This window comes from Myotis myotis, unplaced genomic scaffold, assembly GCF_014108235.1.
Source record: "Myotis myotis isolate mMyoMyo1 unplaced genomic scaffold, mMyoMyo1.p scaffold_m19_p_9, whole genome shotgun sequence".
Lineage (NCBI taxonomy): Eukaryota > Metazoa > Chordata > Mammalia > Chiroptera > Vespertilionidae > Myotis > Myotis myotis.
In genome coordinates, this window is record NW_023416401.1 from 42,703,646 (window position 1) to 42,728,674 (window position 25,029).

The following is a 25,029-nucleotide window of genomic DNA, read 5'->3' on the forward strand; positions in this document are numbered from 1 at the left end:
ATGAGGTGCCTGGTCAAAATAACGAGTATATTAGGGCAGTATTCTTTTTTCTTTTCTTTTTAATATTTTTTCTCTTTTTTTGCGGGGGGCGGGGAGAGGGAGGGGGGCAGTATTCTTGAAGTGGAACGAAATGTTTGCACATGAAGATGGCTGTGAATGGGAGACATCTGTAATACTGTTAACAACAACAACAACAACAACAAAAGATGGCCGTAAAGATCCCCAGAGAAGGAAGGAAGGGGAATTTGGATGGAAAATAGGAGTGTCTCTCTTGTCCTAAAGAAGTTCTCTTCCAGTATTTCTTTTTCCTGGTTGACAAAAAGTGGTAAAAACAAAATAAACAAAAATAAAACAAAAAAAGAACAAACGAAAAAACCTATGTCATGATCTACAGGGCAGAAGACACACCCAGCACATCTTTGTGTCCTTGCGAAGGAGAAACAGCCAAGCAGAGGCCTCTTCAGGGAGGATGGAGATGGGTCTGTGTAGGCCTGTAAGTTCCTGTGACCTCAGCAGCCAGGACATAGTTGGGAGTCCAGCTTCTCCCAGCGGCTTCCCAACCCGATGGGAGCCCCTGGCTGGTGCGCCTTGGGCAGAGTAGGCACTGGAGGCCTCACACTTCCTGCATCCGGGTCTTAAAGTGAATGGTTTTCTCTCCTCACTGTGTGCCTCATTCCAGCTAAATATGTAAATGATCCAAATGCAATCACAAGGCCATATGTCCCTTCCAGTCACTGGTGAGAATGCAGAAAGGGGGATAATAAAGGGGAAAGAAAACATTTTGTACAGCAGAATCCTACTGCTGTGGGACAACTGGGAGATAGTGGCCAGGCCACAGCCATCTGCTCTAGGAACCTGCAGTGGTGGGACCCGCAGCCCAGGTGACCCATTACGGAAGCCACAGGGCCCCACAAGCCCCCAGCAGCCCTCTATGTATCCTCTGCTTGCACAATGTTGCATCTTTCATTTCCAATGGCTCCTGCACATTGACCCTCCCAGGTGTGTCCACATTAGACCCCAATGACACTGAATAGGACATGCTCATTGACTCTATGACTGACTCTCGGAGCCACCAGCTTAATTAGCACTGGGGTGTGCACTGTGCAGGCACTTCTGAGTTACAGCAGGGAAAGCCACCCTGCTCTCCCTCCTCGCCTCCCTCCCCCTTCCATCCCCAACACAGTGCCTCCAAAGGGCCTTTGTCATCCAATGTGTAGGGACACCATCAGCTTATTTCAATACAGCACCCTCCAAATTTGGACAAATTCAGTCTAAGGGTCAATTATGGGCTTATTTTCATATTTATGGACTAAAGACTTTCTCCCAAATGGTGCTAATGATAGCCTAAAGGACAGGCCCATCAAAACACCACCCTCCGAAGGGAGAGGAGCCTAAGGAGGCATCTGCGTTGAAATTCCACCCACAGCCCTCCCCGCACAAGCAGTTACGTCCTGTACATGTTTTTCCACCTCAGCCTCTCCGCAAATGAACACTTTTTTAAATATCTTAACAAAAATCAGTGTTTTAACCAAGGGAAGCTGATTGTTCCCCATTCTCCCCTGGTAGAAATAATAACATTAAACAAACAGCTCCTTGCAGTCTGGGGCTGTAAGCCGTTCATCCTACAGAAGATGAACCCTCCACCCAGGGCAGCCTGGTGGTGGGTATTTCAGGTACTTTACAGTATGTGTTTGCTCACCCCAAAGCATTTGGGGGGCCAGGTGAGTGTGGGTGATTCTAACTCAGGTTTGCCTTTAGCTTGGGTTCTTGCAGGGCGCACTGTAGACGCCACCACTACGTGCATGTGCCTTGGTTTCATGTTATTCCCAAAATTGTTGATCATCAACTAACACCAGATTTAACAATCTGGTTTATTTGGCCAAAATGTAGCTGTATTGTCATTGTAAGTGTTCTGTACGCCAACAATTTATTAGTTCAGAAGATGCACCTATAATTTGTAAGATATTTTCAAGTCATGTATAAGAAGACACTCTGAGTATTTTTTTTATTTTTTTGCCAAATACCATTGGATTTGTTGTCTCTTGAAAGCTTATTTTTAAAACATGTTACCCCTCATCATCAAATCATTACAGCCAACGGGCCCCTTTCTCATATGGTAGGTCAGTCGGCCTCCAGTCATTAGAAGTTGCATGCAGTAAGGTGACTTCTGTCTTGACTCTGATTGTTAGCCTTAAACCTGACACCTGCAGAGCACACCTGGTGCTTCCTGACCTGTCTGTGTCACTGCCCACAGGAGATGACCATACATTAGACACGGCACTTATCGCTCCAGGTTACTCATGAGGCCAATACAGATGTTGAGCCTGGAGGCTGAGGCTTTATGTTTGCAAACTAACACAGCTCTCCATTGAGCACTAACCCTGGGCCGGACTCTATGCTAAGAACAATGTTCACTATCTCCATATACAATCCTTCGAGGAAGGGGGGGTTACGGTTAGCCTTGGATTTCAGGTGGGGAAACTGAGCCACAGGGTGATTCATTTGGATAAGTAGGATTTGACGTGGGGTTGACCTGACTCCAGAGCTGGTACTTTCCTGGTCCTCCAACACTACCCTCCAGGCCCACCTTCCACACACACATCGAGCGCCTTTGCACCCAGCAGTCCATGGGGCGCCAGGGTAGAAGAGGCCTAGACCCTCACCTGAAACACAGGACCACTGTGAGCCATTGTTCACGAGGCTGGTGGAGCTAAAGGAAAGAATGATGAACTAAATCAAGACAGAAGATAAGAAGTTAAGGTAAGTGGTGACTCCAACAACTAAAAAGACCTTAGTTCAGGTAACTAGTGAGGTAATGAAGGTGGGTTGAAATAGACAATTGGGCTGAAAAACGGTATCAAAATGGAATAACTAAAGAATACTTGCTTCTGGAACATAAACTGAGGATCACCAAAGTAACAAAAAGAAAACCATCAAAACGGTCCTAGTATGTGACCCACTGTTCCCTTGATCATCCCTTGTCCCAGATCTTGTGACACTGAAGTCTCCTTGATGCAACTGGGTGAAATGAAGGGCTAAGTCTTCCCTGCCTGGAGATCATCACACTACCTCCCGACTACATCTTCTCTCTCAAGGGGAAGCCACAGGCTGTCTCTCCTCCACCCTTATTCTAAACCAAGGAGAGGAGTTGGATTTGTGTCAGAGCCACATTTGACTATTGGATTTTGGTGGGACTTCTGTTGAATGGAGGAAAGAGACACCAGCTCCTGGTCCCCTGGAAATTCCTACTCTTTGAAGCCTTCAGACCTCAACCCCCATGAAACCAAGCAGGAATCCAATGGGGCTCATGGTCAAAAGTAGGGGGTTCCTCCTGCTTCTATTAAGGCCAAAGGAGTCTTCCTGACCTACACACACCCCAATCTAGTTCACCATGAGCCCAGTGAGGTCCATGGTCAGAACCCTATAGTGATAAACATGGCTGATGGCCAAGTAACCTCTCTGCACATCTCCCTTGGAAATTGCACTGTGAGTAGGTGAAGGACACAGTGGTGCCAGGTTCTAGCCACATTTCCATGTGGTTCTACCTTGAATACCACCCAAATCTTCTACAGCTACTTTCTGCTTGTGCAGACCCCTTTCTCTCCCTCCAACTCAGAGGCCACATTTTAGATGTTGTAGCAATCAGAATTCTGGTAAATCCTCACTAAGGACATGGTTATTGATCTTAGAGAGAGGGGAAAGTACGGGGTGGGGGGAGAACATCGATCAGTTGCCTTCCATACGCATTCTGACTGAGGGATCAAAACTGCAATCCAGGTATGTGCCCTGACTGGAAATGGATCCCACAACCTTTCGGTATATGAGACAATTCTCCAACCAACTGAGCCACACCGACCAAGGCTACAGCCATCAGATTTTAATTGAGCTTTGATGGTAATGGAGGAGGGTACCCTTGTAGCTATGACACCCTCAAATCATTGAACCCCACGAAGCAGCCAACATTTTATCTTTCAATTCAAATACATGATTAATCTCACCAACCAGTGTATTTTCCTGTTTGCCACCTTAAAAGAGGTGCTTGAAAAAGTATTTCATGACATTTTTGTGAACAAAAGGATAGCTGTCTAAGAAGATATGTTTGTAATTGACTGATCAAATCTAATGACAGTACTGATATCTACAGTGTATTCACCCCTTCCGTGTACTAAGCACAGAATGAAGCACATTCCCTGTGTTATCAAAAATTTTATGAAAAAGAAACTGAGGTTCATGAAATAGTTCCAGTCTCCAAATCCCATGCTCTCTCCACAATAGCATGACATCAGAAAGTCCTATTTGTGATGTTGATGGATCGATGTCCATTTGGGATGCCACCCAGTGCCTGGAACACACCCATTATGTCCTTTTCCACAGTTTTGCACAATAATTAGGTGAGAATATTGGTATCCTGCTGATCAGAGTTGCAGTTGATACCAAGCTGGGACCTACCTCCAGCATTTCCAAATTGAAGCAACAAACCGAATCTAAGAGTAAAGTGAAAACTTAGGCTCAAAAACTCAGTGACACAAGTGTATAGCTCCAGGTCTGTCCCCAGCAGCACACATGCATTGGACCTGGATGTTTTTATTGAGACCACGGCACCTGTCAACAGAGTGATGTGGCTGCCAACAAACTAATGTGAACACAGGGAGAGTCATCTCATGCATGTCGTTCCGTCCTGTTAGAAAGTCCAGATTGACACTGACCCACTGCAATCCAAGATGTTGCCCCTCTTTCAAGACCCACCACAGAGTGGAAATAAAGACGGGCAGAGGGCTAACCACTGCACAGGGGAACGAGGGCCAGGGCAGTGTTTGAAGAGGCAGGACAGGATTTCTCTCTTCAGCAGTGCGGCCATCAAATTCCTAGCTTGCCACTGCATCTGTGTGATGTCTTGATAGGAGGTGGAAAGGCATGGTGTGAAATGATCTGAAAGCACGAAAAATTGTTGTTAGGAGGTGTTGGCACCTGAAAAACAACTCATCTTGTTCCTATTGGCTTCAGCCTGAGTTTTCTCTGAGACGACTCTGCCACGTCCTGCTTGGAAATCTTGGGCATTCAAGCTTATACTGAGTGCAACGTGCACTTCTAACACCTCATCCTTTCCCCACAAACACACAGAACACCGTGAGGTCAACGCGGAAATTATTCTGCTGTGTGTTTTCAATTTATTTTCCACTCTAATGTCCAAACACAGTATTGCATTTATGTGCAAATCCATTTATGTGTGAAAGGACTGTGAGTCCATGCTAAGTGGTCCTAACCATTAAGGATTTTAACAAGCAAGTTGTTTGGGTAAAATTTCCCCAAATCAAACGGCAACAGATGCAGTTCAAAATTCAATAGCTATTGAATCATTTCCCCTCATCTGTGGCTTCTCTTCTGGAACATTCTGGGGGGATTTTTTTGTTACTGGGAAGAGCGATGTTTCTCTCAGGTGAGTTGACAATGATGCATGTTCCTGATGATCGCACAGCTCTGATTGGCGGATCTTGCCTTATTAAATCACTTCCTCCCTTCTCCTTCTGTCAGTCATCCTCAGCACAGGACCTTTCCATCCCCATCCCCATCCCCATCCCCATCCCCAACCAAGTCAACAAAACTATAGTAAACGGCCTTTCTTTTTCCATCTGAGCTATGAATGTAAGCTTTTAGAGCACACAACTTCCCTGTCCAGGAAAAGTTAGGGCAGCTCCTGAGTTGGGAGTTTTCAGCACGCTCACAGGAGAGGGTGAGCAGGTGCATGTGTGTGCACGTACGCTAGAAGCAGAGGGGTGGGGGGGAGAAATACAGAGTACCAGGAATTATCTGTGCATAAAGAAATTAAAAGAGAATATTTCCAGAGCAATTGAAGCCCATCTCCTGAACAATGACGACAGCTCCTCATTTTCGACAACAATAGAGGGCACGTAGGAGTCAGCTCATTAGAATATCTGTGGCTCTTTTCTGTTCTCTCTGCATTAAGCCCCCATAATGTCAGTTGTCACTTATTAATGACAATTAACTAGTAATCAGCACTGAGACTCTTCGAGGTGGTCTTTGCCTGACAGGTGAAGAAAGGGAACATTGCGGAGTGCCATGCGGTGACATGGAACCTTCAAAGGGAGCGCGGCATTTCCATAAATTACTTCAGAAAGAAATTTCCTTTATACATTCTCACTAACGCTTAAGGATCTTTAACCCTAGAGAGGCCACACTCCAATTCTCCTTTTGCAATGTCTTTCTTACCAAATGAAACCTGCGAACCATCTATGGTAGTTACAATTGGATCTCCATCCTCTCGTCCAAGACACTCACTCCACAGCCCACCTCGCTCCTCAAACAACTTAGCTTCTGCTATTTAGTTTTAGTTATGTCCAGCCGTACACGTCACCTTAGTGATGTCCCTCCGTGACGCACATCCCTGCGCTGGTTACATCTCACCAGTGGTCGCAGTGGCCCAGTGGCTGACTGCTCTCGAGCACATGCTCTCTCTTCACTCCCTCGTGATGCGGTGACAGGATGACCGCAGCCTCTGGTCCGTGCAGGGGCCCCCCACCCCCAGTCGGAGCCCTCCTACCTCCCACCTCTCTTCCTGATGGCACGGAGCAGGACAGCCTTCCCCACCCTGCACACAGGATCGACCATCTGAACACAGGCACCTACTTGGCACACACCTGCTCGCCCACGGGCCCTTCCTCCTGGTTTCTCTGTGATGCTAGAAGTGCCTGACTAACTTAAGGACTCGGAGTGGGGTTTTCAAGAAGGAAATATTTGGAGTGTGAGTAAGAAGGCTAAACGTTATCACGAGAAGAGAAACATATGCATTCTGTCTTTGAGGAGTTGCGGCTCCGGAAAGGCCAAATTTGCCCTGAGAATGGCATGATGACACCTGGCAGCCAGTGTGCCCCCTGCTAGAAGTGCGTTGAGCAAGGGCATTGCCAATTTCACATGTTAAAAAGGTGGACTGCATCTATTCATGTCCAATGCAATTAGACTATTCTCCTAGAATGGAAACCACTGGCAAAGTGGATGGCATTCAAAGCAGTGATTCGGATATAAGACTGTCTATTCCTGATAGAGAACTCCACCCTTGAACAGGTGAGCCTCTGGAAACAGACAACAAGGAGTTTAGAATCTAAATGTCTCAGGGAGGGAAAGGCGGCATGTCTTTATGAAAACAGAAATTTTAAGAAACGAAGGTCACCTGGAGACTCACTTTGTGACCCCTTTTTTAGAATAAAATCTATTGTTTCTTCCCAAGCACCTAAGGTGGTGGGAACACACCATGTCGCCTGGTGCACCCATCATTTTGCAAGAAGAATTTCATGAGATTACAATGCTTCCCTGACAACAAACAACATGTTAGGCACTGTCACTGTCAGTTTCCAACTACCTAACCCGAACTTAAAGATGAGTGTACATGGTATATTTAAGAAAACAATCGCCATGAATAGAATTGCACTTTAAATGCCTTCCTATTTTAAAAATATCGCTCACAGTAATCTGACGTTTGAACGAAGTCCTTTCCGTCAGCTTGCAGATCACTTCAGATTTGAATGCCACCGGTGCCCACTGCCTGGTGAGAGAAGCGATGGAAAAGGAAGGTGTCCCAGTCGTGGCCCTGGAGTCCAGCTCTGAGAGGTGGCACAGTGTCAGTTGTAGGTGTTTGTTCTAATAAAACAACCAGAAATACTGAGTGGAATGTTCTTTGCACTCATTTCTAATAGTGAAAACTTGAGAAGAATCTAAATGTTGCTTTTTAAAATTCTATCTAAACCAGAGACCATCTCAATGAGAAATGTGTGATATTTAACGAAATGGGAAAATACTCATTATCTACTATCAAGTAAAGAAAAGTACAAAAGGGTGTTCAGTGTGATCTCTATTTTGTAGAAGCATGACAGGAAAAAAAAAGATGTTACCACTAAAATATTAACAATGATTTTTTTCATAGATGAAAGCAATCATTATTTTTATTTCCTTCTTTATGTCTTTGTGTTCCAAGCTTTGGGCAATGACTATATATTGCTTCTATTACAGGAGTAAAAGTTATATAAAAAGCACAGGTACTCTCCAAATTTTACTCTTTTTAAGTTTACAATTCAGTAACTGGCCTTCAACTTCAGAAAAATAATCAGAAAGGCAGTAACATGAAATTTTACCTTGGAAGAAAGCAGAAACCTTTATTTGTATGGACAGGTTTCTGAGAATTTGGAAGAAGTTTAGATATGTTTGACTAATGTAAGAAACTTTATAAAGATTACAAAATATGGAAATGTAGTGACATAAATTTTGAGTTATTGCTTCTTTTTTCATGCAATACCTAAAAGATTGTTTCTCTTACATAAAGTATTATCTACCATTATTTCATTGGCTTCCTACCTCTTTAAATATTGACTAAATAACAATATATCTTAACCCAACACATTCTGAAGACTATCTCAAACCTTTTAGAATCCCACAGTTAAAAGAAAAAGTATGCCCGACCGTCATGGTTCAGTGATTGAGTGTCAACCTGTAAACCAGAAGGTCACGGTTCTATTCTTGGTCAGGCCACCAAGTGGCCAGGTTGCAGGCTCTATCCCCAGTAGTGGGCACAGAGGAGGCAGCTGATCAATGATTCTCTCTCATTGTTAATGTTTCTATCTCCCTCCCTTCACCTCTGAAATCAATTTAAAAATATATATATTTTAAAAGTGTTTAGTTTTCAAGTAGGGTAACTTTTGCATGTGCACAAGGTCACCTAACCAATAGAAAACACTGGGCAGCCACGTGACTACCCAGCCCCGTACAGCCTCCTACCGGTGGGCAGATGGCCAGCTCTCTCCAGCTCCTTGGGGGCCTTTGGCTGTCAAGTTCTAGAAGTGGAGACCTGGTGCCTGGGCTAAGGAAGGACTGGGAGAAACACAGAGCACACTCGAGACTAGATGAAGGCGAGGATGGGTGCATGTATCCAAACACAGATGAAGGAAGCAGAACCATCTGTAAGGTGAATCCTCAAATTAGAGGTGGCAACTGCTTCCCTGGGTTACTCACCGTCTGCCTACACAAATCAAGTTTTCACAGTACTAGGTAGACCTGTAGTCATTGAAGCTGCTACATATTCATAACAAACATTACTTCAACTTAGTTTTCAGATCCCATAGAAAACAGAGCTATCCTGTTTTTGCAATCTGAGGTGGGTTGCAGCTGGAAGCCACGTGAAGAATGAATGTCTGCTCAGGGTAGCACTCACGTCCCTGTCCATCAGCATCACCTGAAACCCTCATCTGTCGTCCCCAGCCCACAGAAGCTACCCACCCCTGGGCCTGCAAAGGAGGCAATTAGGAGCACGGCTGGGGCAAAGCCAGAGCTTTGAGCTCAGGCTCAGGTTGTGTCAATTTCAAGCCCCCAGACCGTGGGCATCTCTGTGCTGGGCTGGGCTCCTCGTCTGTGAGGAGAGTGGAGTAAAAGCCCCTCCCCATGCTGTGAGGCCCAAATGAGTTGCTGTGGGTGAAGCACCAAGGATGTCCCTGGCATGGAGTAGCATCCCCTAACTATAACTAGGTCCCCACCTCCAGCATCGGTATGAATGGTGGTAAGACAAATTAGTCTTGTACTATCTATCGGTTGGAGAACTGAGGTTAATGAATTAGAAAAAGAAAAAATTGCCCAGCGGCATGGCTCAGTGGTTGAGCATGGACTTATGAATCAGGAGGTCATGGTTTTGTTCCCGGTCAGGGCACATGCCTGGGTTGCGGGCTCGATCCCCAGTGTGGGGTGTGCAGGAGGCAGCCCATCAATGGTTCTCTCATCACTGCTGTTTCTCTCTCCCCCTCTTCCTTCCTTTCTGAAATCAATGAAAACATATTTAAAAAAAGAAAAAGAAATGAGGCCTGCATCTGGGTCTAGGCCCCAGTGTCAGAACTCGGGTTGCAAGCAGCTTTCAAATAGCTCAGTGGCTGTGCCACTGGGGCCCAATCCCCAAATGGCACCTCCCTTCACACCACGTGCCTGCGGCTCTGACTCTTCCTACTGGTGAAATCACATAATCATGTCTGTGGACCTGTGGCAAAGAAAACCTAACCTCAGAGGATTCTCATTCAAGGACCCCATGTCCATCAGAGGCCTGTCATTCTTCTCCATCACCCCTGCAGCCCAAAGTACAGTCACCCAGTAACTGAACCCAAGCTCCTAAAGGACGGAACTATTTACCAACGAAAACAGTCGGGACAGTAGCCCAGCTCGCCAGTGTCCAGAGCATTAGTATAGACTGTAAATAGGGCCACCTGGTCGGCCGTCCGGCTGCCCGCGGACAATGGGCAATAGTGGGCACAGCTCAGCTGCTCAGCTGCTTCCAAACAGAGCATCCAAAGTCGACCCTTTCTCAGGGTGTATTTAACGGAAATTTAAGCAAAAGGTAGGAAAAGAAATCTCCATGCCATATCCTGAAGCGCTCCTGGGGTTTCCCTCAATACAGACGGAGCCCTGGACCTCAGGGCTCAGTGCTCACAGCCTCACATGCCCAGGGTGCCCTCGGAGAGTCCTGGGTGCTCAGGGCAACCTGCAGAAGACTGGTTCCAAACCCTGAATCAGACGGCAGCTTGTGTTTTAAAACTGCATTTTTTAAAGCACAGATAACAGACTTTCCTCTTTAGAGAATGCAGAGCTGGTCCCAAGGCCCTGGGTCTTCCCTGCCACCCCATCAAGTCCCAGGACGCCCAGAAAGCACACTGGGGACACCTGTAACTATCCATGTGGGCTCTCCACATGCAGGCCTCAGGCTCTCTATGGACTAAACACCCATCACTCAACAGTTCAACTCGGTGGCACCCAGTGGAGTTAAAAATGCTAATTATCATTTCTAAAAGCGCAATACTTATCATTTGAGTGAAGGCATGTCAGCACACAAATCACAAAATGATGATTCTGAGTGGGATTTCTGTTGGTCGATTGCATCAGCAAGACCTCTCGCTGCTGAAATAACATCTCCCGAGGTGGAAGAATGACGACATGACAATCGACGTAAACCAAGAACGGCGTGAGGATTTATTTTACAGTTGAGAAAACAGTGGATTTAATTGTGTGAACCCAAATGTACTGTACAATATTAATGACAGAACATCAAACATATAATTAATAGTGCCTTGCTTTGTCTTCATTTATTTATTTTTTTGTCTGATATACATGCATCTGGAAAGATGCAAATGCCAGTAAAATTTCTCTATTTAAATCAAGCTGCAGGAACTAATTTTTATTCAAAAATCGTGGTTTTACATTATATACACAGAAATTTAATATAAAATGACAATATAAAAAGTTAAAAGAGAAAGCATACAGCCAGAAGGTACAAAGAAAGTTGGATAGGTTAAAATGGTAGGATAGGTAACCATTTAGGATGGTAGGATAGAGGAATTTTTAAGCGGATGCTGCCAATTTATAAGGGAAGTACTCCGACATTTGCCCCATGTTTTTTTTTCATTTATCAATGCAGCGCGCTATAGAAAGGTCAGCTTGTACCAAAGCTTACATTTGTAAATAACTATAAACCGCAGTATTTTACAAGGAAAAAAAAAGAAATAGCATTTTTACACGTTTTAAATAATAGCTTGCATACTTTTTTTTCTTTTCTTTTTTTTCTTTTTTTTTTTTTTTTGCCAAAAGTGGCATTTTCTTCAGCATCCAGAGGGTCTGGGCATAGTGGCAACTGGGGTGTTTGTTGTTAGTTTTTTGTTTTGAACGTGTGACGTTGTGGCTTCCTAACCCCGCAAGTCCTAGACAACTTCTGTCTTCCAACAGCGGCATGCATGTTCCCTTCACAAACCAGTCTGCATATAAAAGCTCATTTTTTAATTATTAAATAAGTTTTGTGTCTGACACAGCTTTTGATCTGAATGAAATGCCTTTAAGCCTTTTCTTTTTTCTTTTTTTTTTTTTTTGGAGTGAAAGGCACAGAGATGCGATTACAGTCCCCAAAGGGTTAAATTTGACACCACTAGGTCCTATGACCTTTATTGTCATGGCAACTTTGTAATGTTTAGGATGTCTTTTTATCATTGTTATTTGTGTCTTTCTTTCCTACTAAGTTGGTGTCTCTGAGTAGTGTGCCCCATCATTTCCTACAAAAGATAGCTTAACATCAAGAACAGATGTTGAAAATAAAGGTCAGACTTTGACTCACAGAAAAAGAAAAATGACATGCGCAATCAGACAAAGAGCATATAAATATAGCTACAAAACATGTGTAAGAAAAACCGAGGTCCAGGCAGGCCGTTCGGCAACCCAGGAAGGCTGATTTCGGAGGCTCAGGCCGGGCCTAGTGCAGTGTGAAGACGTTTAGTGCAATGTGCCGGGCGGGGTCCCTCGCGTACCTGGCTGCTACTGTTTCTCCAACTCTGTCACGTAGATCAGGTGGTCCTCCGGGGACTTGCCGTGGGTCTTGCTAAGGTGCAGTTTGACTGCGTGTTTGCTCGCAAAAGTCCGGTTGCACAGCTTACACTGGAATGTGGAGCCCAGATCGTCCTCGGCAGCCCCCACCGGGCCCACGGCCTTGTTGGCCAGGACCTTTGAGACACTCTGCTGGTCCTGAATCTGGTTGAGGGGCAGCTTGGAGAGGTCTTTCAAGCTGAAGCCCAGGTGCGTCTCTAGGTGACTGATGTACGTGGGCGCAGTTCTGAACTGAGAGGCACAATCGTTGCAGAAGAACACAGGGTGCCCTGTGTCCAGGTTCTTCAGGAACTTGGTCCCGCCTGTCCTCCTCAGCTGGTACTTGACGTTGGCCAGCCAGTGGCTGATGGTGGTCATGGACAGCCCCGTGAACTTGGAGATGTGCACCCGCTCCTGCGGGCCCAGGTCCGACAGGATGTACTTCCCCTCGGGCGTCTCCCGCAGGCTGGAGGCGAACTGGGCCTGCAGGATGAGCAGGTGCTGGGGGTTCCAGTTGGACTGTCGGCCCTTCCGCTTGTGAACAGGCGACAGCTCGTCCAGCGCCTCCTCGAAGCTGCTGGCATCGGCATCTGACTTCTCGGACACCGTGGAGGGCGTGGAGGACTTGGGGGTGAGCCGGCCCGTGAGGTTCTTCACCATGTCGGAGATGTCCATGAGCGCGCTCTCCCGCAGGGGCGAAGAAACTGCGTCGGCCACACCGGAGACCAGGGGCTTGCTCTTGGCCTTGGTCAGGTCGATGGGCTGGTCGCTGTTCTCGTAGTAGTAACGGTCGATGGCATCGGCCTGCTTGGCGGGGGTGGCGGGGTAGATGGGCTTGTCCAGCATGCTGTTGCTGATTTTGTACAGCATAGCCAGCGGGTCCAGCGAGGGGCTCACGGGCTTGGACACTTTGCCTAGGTGTGTGTTCATGATGGACTGCAGCGCGCTCAGAGGGCTGATGAACGACGGCTCCGGCGAGTGGTCCGTGATGATGCCCAGGCTGCTGCAGCCATTGGTGACTTTGGCTTTGAGTGGCTCAGTGCCGTTGGGGGTGTGGGCCTCCACCGCACCCTCCTTCTTGGCCTTGCCCACCTCCACCTCCGGGCCCTTCTTCTGCTGGGTTTTGCTGCTGCTGTCCTCTGTCCTAGGGAAATCCTTATTCTCTTTGGCCACGGGGGACATGGCCTTGGCGGGTGAGCCCTTCTCCTTCTCCACAGGCCTCTCCTCCTTCTTCACGTTGACCTTGCCCGTGACCTTCTCCACCAGCTCCTCCATGGCTGACACGTTGCTCTTGTGGGGCGGCGGCGTGAGGCTCCCCGGGGAGTGCAGCAGCGCATTGTGCTCCGAGGACAGCGACTTCACACTGCCGGCATAGGATGGCTGCATCTGCACGCTCTGCACGGCTGGCAGCGGCTTCACGGCGCCCGGCAGCTGGTAGGCCGCGTGGATGCTGGGGTAGCCGCCCCACGAGGGCGCGCCGTTCTGGGCTTTGCTGATGGCTGTGGAGACCGTGTTCTCCAGGGACTTGAGGATGTCCACCCCGCCCTTGGGGCTGTCGTCCAGGTCCTCCTCGCGGAGGTACTGATAGAGCGTGGTGGACTCAAACTTCTCGGAGGTGTCCTCGCTCTCCTCCTTGATCTTCTTCTCCGTGTCACCTGCCACTGGCACCTTCTCCTTGTCTGGTTCCTTTTTCTCCTCTGAGGTCGTGGACCCCGCCGGCGAGTCGGGCTGCTTTTTGATGTGGGAGGTGGGGAGCCGGGTGTGCGTGGTAGGGGGCAGAGGGATGGACTGGATCTTCTCCTCCACCACAGGGTCCAGCACCAGCTGCTTCCCCTTCTTGGAGGCGGAAGTGGTCACCTTCAGGAAGTGGCCAGTGACCATCATGTGGGCGGTGAGCTGCTGCAAGGTGTCGTGGGAGCTGCCACACTCCATGCACTTGAGGATCTGCGCTTTGCGGGCCTCGAACTGCCAGGTGTAACTGGCGCCGTTCTGGTAGCCATAGCGGTTGTTGGGTGTCACATAGGGGTTGGCGGTCTTCTGGTCCTTGGCTGACTCACTCAGGGCGGCCTCTGCAGCGACCCCTGCTGGCTCAGGGGAGCACGGGGACGCCAGGTCCTGAAGGGCTCGCTTTTTCGTGGAAGGGACCAGTTTGGTGATGGCTGGTACTGGCTCCTTCAGAGGCACTTTCTGGTAATGCTTAGTCTTGATCATGTGGACGCTCAGGTCTTGTAGGGACTCGAAGGAGTGGCCACAGTACATGCACTTGAGCACCTTCTGGGCATCCTCCTTCCCTTCCATTTCCATCAGGGAGCGCTTCCTGGGCTTGGACCACCGCTTGGTCTTCTCAGAGTCCTTGTCCCTGTTGTCGTCGCGGTAGTGGCCCGTCTCGTTCATGTGCACCGTCAGCTCCACCAGCGTGTCGTAGGCGGCGCTGCAGTCCTTGCAGCGGAACTTGCTGGCGCCCGTAAACACAGACCCGTACAGCTTGTTGTTCTGCCTGTAGAGCTGCACGGTGCTGAACAGGCTGGGCTCAGGCAGCAGCCCGTACGTGGACGTCTGCTGCAGCGTCTTGGCCAGCGCAGCCTGATGCCAGTCGTAGCCCGAGCCGCCACTGTTGCTGGTGCTGGTGCTGGTGCTGGAACTGGTGCTGGAGCTGGAGCTGGAGCTGGGTGTGCTGGCGGTGGTGCCCGTGGTCCCCACCGTCGTTGTGGCGGGGGGCGTGGGGTTCGGGGTGGAGCTCTCCTTGGGGCCCACATCGTTGCTGCTGGCGGTCGAACTGGACTTCTTTAAATCCAGTGCTAAGCTGGACCAGCAGGACTCTGAGAATAAGTTCGCGTAGACAGCCTTGATTTGTGCCAGGCTGTCCTGGGGGTAGGAGGCGCTGTCTGGACCCTGTGGGTCCTCTTTGTCTTCTCTGGAGGAGGAGCTTTTGAAATGGGCGAGCTGGTCACTGTTTTCACTGAAGGGCGACCCGTAGCCGGCGTCCTGGTTGGTGGCCGTGCTGACAGGGGAGTCCTGGTAGCTCGGGGCCTCTTTGATCTCAGCTTCGTCGCCGCCCACGTAGTCACCGTCCTGAATGTCCAGGGACAGCCCATCCTCCTCCACGTTTTCTTCATCTATTTCTGCTGCCTTCAATTCTTCCTCGGGAACATAAGCTAGGGCAGAAAAATGACACACGGTGAGAAGTAAATCACGTTCAAGGACATGGCCTCCCCAGCATGCACTCCATGTTTCTCCTCGAGCTCCCAGGCCGCAAGGCTCTCACCTCTAAGTGAACACCCACTCTGCACCTTGGAGCCAGAAATTAGGTTTCAACCAGGACAGCCTCTCTCCTGGGAGAAGACCCTGCAAGGAAGGAACCTCAAGGGGAGGGCAGGTCCTTCTGAAGACATCGCGTGGGGATGCAGCTGGGAAGGAAAGGAAGGAACCCCATCACCCCCTCCTGCAGGCTTCTCCTTTCCTAAGCGATGACCTGCACGTCCCTCATGCCTTCCCACCAGGTGGGACCTGGCTGTCAACTTTTAGGGCAAGGTATTCCATAGACAGAATTACACAGTTTCCCTAAGTATAAAGACTCCTCAGTGACAAGTGATAAAAATGCTCTGGCCCTCCTTCAAAAGGAGGAGGCCACCTAGCACCCCAGGCCCCTGCCTGGAGGGAGCAGACGTCACCCAGAGGGGACACCAGGCAGGTGTCAAAGAGCCAGGTGGTACAAAGAAGCATTATTTGCAGGAGCCAAAGGGGGGAAACAACCCAAGTGTCCCCTGGCAGACAGAAGCATGGACAGGCAGAATATGGCATGTTACCTGTGAAAAGAAAGGAAATCCTGACACCTGCTACAACATGGATGGGCCTTGAGGACATTGCGCTCAGTGAAACGAGTCAGTCGCAAAGGACACACACTGTGTGATTCCACTTACATGAGCACCCAGAGGAGTCAGATCCATAGAGACAGAACGCAGAGGGTGGGTGCCAGACTGGGGTGGATGCCCAGGAGCTGTTTAATGGGGGCAGAGCTTCGGTGGGAAGGAAGAGGTAAAGTTCTACTGGTGGCAGGTGTGATGGCTGCACAGCGATGTCACTGAACTGGACACTTACAAATGGCTAAAATGGCAACTTTTATGTCATGAATATTTTACCACAATAAAAATAGGCTCTGATTTTAACAAGGCCAGTAGTGTGTGCTCCGGCAGCCTAGTCCAGGCTACGTGTGCACGGCACACTGACTTCTTGATTGAAGGCAGCATTTCCCAGGGGACACTGCAAGATATTGACAGCTGTCCTGTGAGTGAGAAGGTTGGAAGGCATCTAAATCATTAGATAAAACCTGACATTTTTGCTGCAGGACATTTTAGATTCTTTAACGTCGTGTGCCATACCTTGTTAATCCCCCAGGGACATAAAATGGCATGCCTCGCCTCTTATTTGACCAATCTATTTTACTTACTTTTTATTATTTCCATTATTTTTTGAGGGGATAACTACCTGAAGTAGTGTTCCATTAACTACTTGGGAAATTGGGGGTTAAGATATTTTCCAGAAAGGCTCTATTAAAATACACTGATATGACCTGAGAAGGGTGTCTCATTAAATGTAATCACTCATTATCACATTATCAGAGCCGGATCCTAAGGGAATGTGGCAAAGCGCACTTATGTTTCAGGGATGGTTGAGAGGACAGACAGAGACCATCTTGTGTGCCCAGGGGGCGGAAGCGGGGCAGGCAGGCGACAGGAGAGCTTCAGCACCTGTGGATGGAGGACTTCAGATGCCAGCAGCAAGCACTCCAGAGCGGGGGCGCACACAGTCACTGTAAGCGCACACACACCCGTGCACACGCACAGCCAATGACAACCATGCCTGCTGCCCAACGGGCCATTTTCCTTTGATCATCTCCCTCTAACCTGCAGGACCTGCCAGGTTGGCATCACCAAAATGCCTATTTTGCAGATGAGAAAACTGAATCTTGGAAAAGCTGACTGACTTCCCCAAGTTACATGGGAAACAGTGGATACAGGACTGGAATTTGGGTCCCCTGACCTCCAGTCCTAGATGTTGCCACCCAGCCACCATCAGCACCAAGTCACTGTCCTTTGTCCTGTCAGCATCCCATTGCCAGCGAAACCTCAAGGAAACGTTTTCGGATGAATCAGTGACCCAAAGTAATTCTGTACTGAGTATTAAGAAACCTTGGATGTCAACTAAAATTGAAAAATAAAAAATTATTTTTTAAAAACTGGATGGAAAGAGATTAATAAATTCCTTGAGAATAAAAAAAAAATATTTAGAAACTTCTCATGTGCCAGTCATGCTGCTACACATGAGAGAATCTTGATGAAAGAGTAAAAGGAGAGAAACTAAAATGTTGACACCCTTCAGCCCAATAATTTTACTTTTGGAAGCAGAGTCTAAAGACATGAAATGCAGACCATGCATGTGCACAAAGAGGCTTCATGGGAAGTGACTACCATCTGAACCAACCTTCCTAATGCCGCGACCCTTTAATACAGTTCCTCATGTTGTGGTGACCCCCAACCATAAAATTATTTTCGTTGCTACTTCATAACTGTAATTTTGCTACTGTTATGAATGTAATGTAAATATCTGATATGCAGGATGTATTTTCATTGTTACAAATTGAACATAACTAAAGCATAGTGATTAATCACAAAAACAATATGTAATTATATATGTTTTCTGATGGTCTTAGGCGATCCCGGTGAAAGGGTCGTTCGACCCCCACAGATTGAGAACCGCTGAAAACCATCAGCAGTGAGGGGCGGTTTAGTCATCTGTAGTTTAGTCCTGTGATGCAATATTGTCCCAACATAATGAAGTATGCTTTGATGACATGGCAAAGTCATTAGATGAAAAAGGCAAAAGACAAAACTACGCACCGTGGAAAAATCCCTTTAAAGAATGTTGGTCGCAGTTATTTATAGCTGGTGAGTGCCTGGGTCATGTGTGGAGTGAGGTGGCTGTTGATAAGTATCCATATTTTCAAAATCTCCTTTGCTGTTTTCAGCTTAACAAATATAATAAATAAATACAACTGTCCATTTGACACCATTTCTAGAACAAAATAGTTGGCAGCCACTGGCCAGACCCTGAAATGAGGGATCCCGGGAGGGCAGGGCCCAGCCTGGGGAGGGAGTGTGGGCCGGGCTTTGCTTATTCTTACCATTTTTGAAAATATTAGAAAGTAGTCCTAAAAAAACAACAACAACGAATAAAAAGAAAACAAACAACAACAAAAAGAAAATATTAAAAAGTAGAGGGGAGGCGAGAACACTGAGGGCGTGGATGGTACTAGGGTTCCTATGGGTCTGCCCCCCAGATACCCAACCCTCCTGCCTGGCCCCTGCATTCCTGCCCCTCCTGGGAGCTGCCCAGAAGGGGAGGAGGGTGCTGGGGCCTCAGACGGGAGCAGCTGCAGGGACCCTCCAGAGCCACCAGCCCAGCAGCTCAGTGGTCACCTGTGGCCCAGGTCAGCCTTCAGTCTGGGCTCACACAGGGCAGAGGCCACGGTTCTGGTTAGCAGCCTTCCCAAGACCTGGAGGGGAGGTAGTGGACAGACATGATGAGAATGGGCTGGGAAACGACGGATCCCATCCCTCCTCTCCTCACGAGCTTGCAGAACTGAGAGTTGGCTGTGAACAAGGAAAACGGATATGGAGAGGTGACAAGTAGACAGCCCAGGTCTCCGGCCCCTGCTTGGTTACTGGCTTACAGTAAATGCCATGCTTTGCTATTGTTTTGCCACCTGGTGAAGCTATGCAATCAGACCAAATTACATGTTTATCTACACCAAACTAGGTCTTACACCTGCAAACGTGATATCCACGAACAGATGGCCATTATATCAAAATACACGGACTCCAAGGGGCCAACTCCCAAAAGGGCCCCCACACACCTGAGGGGTGAATGCCCAGCCTCAATTCACGGTAGAATCTTGCAACACACTTCCTTCCAAATCTATAATCGGTCACTTGGAGAGTCACTTCACCTCTGTTTCGGAGACAGTGAGAGGTTTTAATCAAAGTTAGAAAATACTGAGAAATGAAAAAGGCAGAGAACACAGACACAGAGCTGATTCCTCCCTCCTCGGAAAGGACACCAACATACAGGCAGCATCTCCGTCCGTCGGACGTGAGTTACGGCTTTTTGCAGGGTGTTTGACTCTCCTGAGCGAAGAGCTGAGAGGCCACTTCTGCTCCGACATCAGGTGAGCAAACATTCTTCTACCACTTTGGCCAGTGTCAGTTGCCCTGTTCCAATCATGAAAGCACCTGATTCATAACAGAATTACTTCTTTACTTAAAACCCAACAGAATCCATTTTTAAGAATCACAATAAAGTGGCCTCTGGTTTTTACCCAATTCTAATTTAATTAGGTATCCACAGGTAACTTCCTGAACATAAATACAATTTCTCCTTCTCATGGCCTCAGAATTTAATTTCAAGTTAAGTGAGAAATAAGACGCCTCATTTTGAGGCCCCTCCCCATGAGCATATCAGGGTTTGGTCTTAGGTCTGGAGTTGGCCGCATGTTACAGCAATATAATTATACAAGTGGAGAGCCCAAATTAGAGCTTAAACCATTACTGAAAAGACCAAAAGCTTTTCTGATTTTCAGCCATGTCAGGAAGAAAAAGAAGAGAAAATATAGGAGAACCTTGAAAAATTAAAGAGAAGTGGAAATGAAGTGAGAAGAGCAAACAGTGAGGGCAGGTCCTCACGATTCCCTCTGCATCTGAGGGGCGACACACCCCTAACAGGACCCAATTGGAATTATAGGTAAGTCACCCTGACTGATACCATTTAGAACTCCAGCGAGGGACCTTGCATGAAATACTTCTCCACGCCACACAGCTGGAACCCAGCAAAGAAAGGTAACCCATTAGTACCCACCCACGCCCTGTACACCATACACCTGGCCTTCACGAAGGACATCTGGTTATCATGAAGGAGCAGCAATGACTGTCTCCGGACCCAGTCACTTTGCCCCTCGGCACTGGCACCCTGAGGTTCTCCAACAAAACGGCCCCTGTTAGAAAGTGAGCCGTGCCGCCTTCGCTGAGGGTGTGGCCGTGAGAAATAAGGGGAGAATGGGTTCCTATAGTTTCTGAACCCCACACAGGGCTTCTGTCCCAGAAATGCCTCCATCTTCGACCCAGTAGCTCATTCTCATAAAAGCACAGGAGAGAAGAAGGGAAATGGGAAAGTCAACCCTTGAGGGTTGGGGCATGGAGTAAGCAAGTGTGGGCACACCCAGACCCACAGGGATTGACTGGAGGCTAACTTTTCAAAGAGAGTCGGGGAGTCTTTATCTTTAAATAGGCTACAGTCACATAGAAATTATGTACCAATGGGTTACACCACAAGCTAACATGCCCCACATAGTCACTTCTATACACAACACCTGACTTCCTTGATATTCCCTTAATAACCATAGTGGTGTCTGAACTAAAGTTGCATCCATGCTGTCATGACAGGCAACATCTGCTCTTACTGTAACAATTATGCTTATTTTCTATAGCATTCACTATTACCAGTAAATTCTCATAAATGCGTTCCTAGATGCTTTTTAAAAAGTTTAGGCAGAGGGAGAAAGGGAGGGAGGGAGGGCGGGCCAGGACTCATAGAAACTTCTAAATTTGGGTCATTATTTGTCATGATCTTTGTTTTCATCACAAGCTACAATTTTCTAAAAAATCTCTAGCTCATATGCATTCAAACGTACCAGAATGTTCTATAGTATTTGTAGAAATTTTATTTCCAGTGATGAAATTATGAGAACAATATACTTCACAGGTAAATGAGTGCAATTTTTAAACTAAAAAAGTGTTATGAGGTAGGCTCCTGAATCTCAGAAAATAAAGTAAACCTGACATGTGCTTTTCCCTAAAACTGTCCCCCTGGGTGCTCTCGGCTCCCCAGGGCCCTCACCCCGCCACCTGGAATCTGATGAATGAGTGTGCTTGGGGATGGTAGCGGCAGCATGAAATTCCCCTTTTACAATTACTTACAGAAACAAATGACCTCCCAATCAAATAAAACAAAACCTCCACATCATTATTTTTGCTTTCTTTCTGTGTCAACACAGCTTTGCCTTCACTCCCTGCCCTTTCTGAGCCTGGCACATGGTGTGAGTGTGACACTGAGCACACATCCCATGTGACATGGGATGCCAACATGTCAACAGAGGGAGGATGGTCACAGCAGCCCTACAGACCTAGAGGACCCCACAGGAAGGCCCTCACAGCAGTCCCTGCAATGTAGGAGAGAAACCAGCCTCCATGTGCTAGCATGGGAGAGCATGCATATATGTATGTGTGTGTGAGCGTATGTGCCTATGTGGGGATTGCATGTGTGGGGGTGTGTGCATGTGTGAATGAGTGTGAATGCATGTGTGCATGCATGCATGGGTATATGAGTGCATGCGTATGTGCGCACACATGTGTGTGTGTGCATGGCTGTGCATGTATGTGTGGCTGTGTGTGCACGTGGGAGGTTGTGCATGTGTGTACGTATGTAGTTATGCATGTTTTTGTGGGTACGTGTGTGTGCATGTGCCAGTGTGCATGTATGTGTGGGTGGGTATACATGTGTGGGTGTGCACATGTGGGCATGTGTACATGTGTGGGTGAGTGTGCATGCATGAGTGAGCAGTGTATACAAGTGTGTGTGTGCATGCGAGAGTGAATGAAAAATTAAAACTACATAGACCCTATTTTTCCAAAATGGGAATGAGACAATTGGATCTTATGGTTAGATTTCACTTTTCTTAAAAAAATTAAATCTTGTTAATATTTTTTGTCATAAAATGTGCCTTTGCATGCCAGCATGTCCCTGAAGACATGCTGTCACCTGGAGCAGCATGAAATTCTGTGCATTCTAACAAGAGTGGACATATGCGGTGTGTATGGTCCAAGCTAGAGCTGAATCTGATGCTAGTATGTGCACCCTGACGGTTTACAGTTAAATGCACACAGTGTCTGAAAAAATGTGTCCATCTCAAAGTGTAGTTATACAATGAGGCACAAGCATCTTATCTTCAGCAAATTAGATAAAAATTATGTTTCTCAAATCACAGCCCAACGTTTTTTAAAACATCTTTGTTTATTTGAAGAAAACAAGATTTACTCTGTTCAACAGTCATGTTAAGACTTAGGAAGCAACAGCTGTATTTGTTTTTTAAGCTAAATGTAGTCAAGTTCCAAATTCCCCCGAGTCTCAGTAACACGGGCTCTGAGCAATTAGGTTTGTGTCCCCTCCCCGAACTGGCACTACATCTGCATCCCAATTATGCACAACCTAAGGTGTCTCCCCGAACCGTCCTGTCTTCCAGTCCAGGAGGCCAAGTCTCCAGAACTCCACCTCCTCGCCATCGTTGTCCCCGGACAGATACTGGTAAGTAGGAGCAGCAATCCAAAGTGGGCTCTCCCTGAACAAGATATGCTTTCTAAAAGTCAGCTTTACCACTATCCTTCAAAACCCAGCCGGTCCCCCCGGCTACTCAGAGTACCCATTCACACGCAGTATCACATACGTGTCATATCTGCTCCACCTCAACTGGACATTCCCATAGAAAGTGAATGACATAATATGTTCCTTCAACGGAAGGGGCTCAGCTTCTGCCGTGCCCCCCCATTTTGATATTTGGAATCATTCAGATTCTGGCAGTTAACCTAATAGGCCAGCTGACTACATGTTCCCATTTTTAACTCACTTGGATTTTAAGCAATTATCGTCTAGATCAGTGGTTCTCAACCTTCCTAATGCCACGACCCTTTAATACAGTTCCTCATGTTGTGGTGACCCCCAACCATAAAATTATTTTCGTTGCTACTTCATAATTGTAATTTTGATACTGTAAACAATATGTAATTATATATGTGTTTTCTGATGGTCTTAGGTGACCCCTGTGAAAGGGTCATTCGACTGCCAAAGGGGTCACGACCCACAGGTTGAGAACTGCTGGTCTAGATAGAAGAAAGGTGGTAACATGGGAAAATACAACATATGAATACAGCAATTCAGTCTGAAAATACATTGAGTAATCCGCATTAATGAACTTGAATTCACACTGCTGCCACAGGACCCTTGGCATCTGAGGGTCCCTCATGCGAGACGGCCTGCGACTTCGCTTGAGGCACAGTGTCATGTGGAGGACACACAGGGAAAGGGGCCTGAGTTCCAAAGTTACAGACATTCAAGAGCCCCAGCAGTTCAAACACAATGGCTCTGCTTCACACAGACAACTAAGGAAACAAAGGGACTGTCTAGGCCAGTGGTTCTCAACCTTCTGGCGCTTTAAATACAGTTCCTCATGTTGTGACCCAACCATAAAATTATTTTCGTTGCTACTTCATAACTGTAATGTTGATACTGTTATGAATCGTAATGTAAATATCTGATATGCAGGATGGTCTTAGGCGACCCCTGTGAAAGGTTCGTTCGAGCGCCAAAGGGGTCGCGACCCGCAGGTAGATAACCGCTGGTCTAGGCGAAGAGAAGGCCATGGTGAAAGCGGACGTTTATAACTACAGGGACATGAAGAAAGCCGAGTCCGAGTCCTGCCTTTCAGTCCCTGAGACAGGGTCCTCAAAAACGTCCGGGGGCCACACTGGGGTTTCGCCAGCTGGAGAGAACGCATCCTGGTGGCCTATCAGAGGGGAGACAGGCCCTGGCCACCCGGCCGGCTCCCTGTCCCTCCCTCAGTCACATCACTAGCAGAGGTCTGTGAGGGGCGCCGTGCATGCGTGGGGAGCTCTGCAGCGATTCTAATCTCCGAGATTTACTGATTCCTCCTCATCATGTGATAAACCCTGTGTCCCAGCATTCTCATTAGAGCTCCATCACCAACGGAGCGCAGATGAATCAGTCCGGATGATTTCATTGAAGTGTTCATTTCCATCCCTGCCGGCAACATCAGAATGGGAGTATTTAACCTGGTTCCATTACAAATACAAATGACCGTGAAGGGTAGGACAGATGTTAAAATCACGCCACACAACCGACTTCCATCCATTCTTCACAGGGAGGAACGCTGCAAGATCCCAGGATCCGCCTCCAGGAGGATCTCCGGTCCCTGATTCATTAGCGTTACTCATCAGCATTTCCCTCGCTTTCTTCATGAATGTTCCCAGGCTAGTCGGGCTCATTTAATTTGGAGAAGGAAGCCTCTGTCAGTGATCTCGGTTTGATCAGGTGTGCGGTGGGGATGGGCGAGGGAGACGGGGGGCGTGCCGAGACACAGGCCGGGGGAGAGGAAACAATCTTGTCGAAAATGTTACCTTTCCAACAAGAATGATGAAAGAGAAGTCAGTTAGAGACGCGGGGACGCAAAGATGGCTGTCACTTCGGATCGACACTGGCACGACTCACCTAGACAGGTGACACTTTGGTAGAGCAAACGCCCCCTGCATTATTGAGCAGAGGGTGACGGGGCTCCGGCAGGCTGGGCCCCAACGCCTGGGGCACCCGGAGACACGGATTCAGCAGGTGCATGGATTCCGCTCCTCATTTGCATCCTTCCTAGAAGCGGCAGACACGGTCTGCGGCTAAATGAAGAGAAGGTGCTGGCATCTCGGCCCAGGCTCAGCCTCGAGCCCTCTTCGTGGTGCTTTTCTCTGAGGC

The 25,029-nt window shown here is 47.7% G+C and overlaps 1 protein-coding gene and 1 long non-coding RNA gene across 2 annotated transcripts in view; both read right to left on the reverse strand.

Moving 5' to 3' along the window:
- Nucleotides 1-4,532: 4,532 nt before the first annotated feature.
- On the reverse strand, nt 4,533-7,744 carry LOC118663559. The gene is made up of 2 exons (XR_004970079.1): nt 7,480-7,744; nt 4,533-4,929 (listed from the first exon to the last, which is right to left on the reverse strand). It is a non-coding gene; the product is annotated as an uncharacterized LOC118663559 (long non-coding RNA).
- A 3,834-nt stretch (nt 7,745-11,578) lies between these two features.
- The window catches only part of TSHZ1 (teashirt zinc finger homeobox 1), a 67,620-nt gene continuing 54,169 nt past the window's right edge, over nt 11,579-25,029 (reverse strand). The window contains exon 2 of the mRNA XM_036320926.1: nt 11,579-15,542. Coding sequence (XP_036176819.1) covers nt 12,340-15,542 — 3,203 coding nt within the window. The 3' untranslated portion in view covers nt 11,579-12,339. The remainder of the gene's footprint in view (nt 15,543-25,029) is intronic.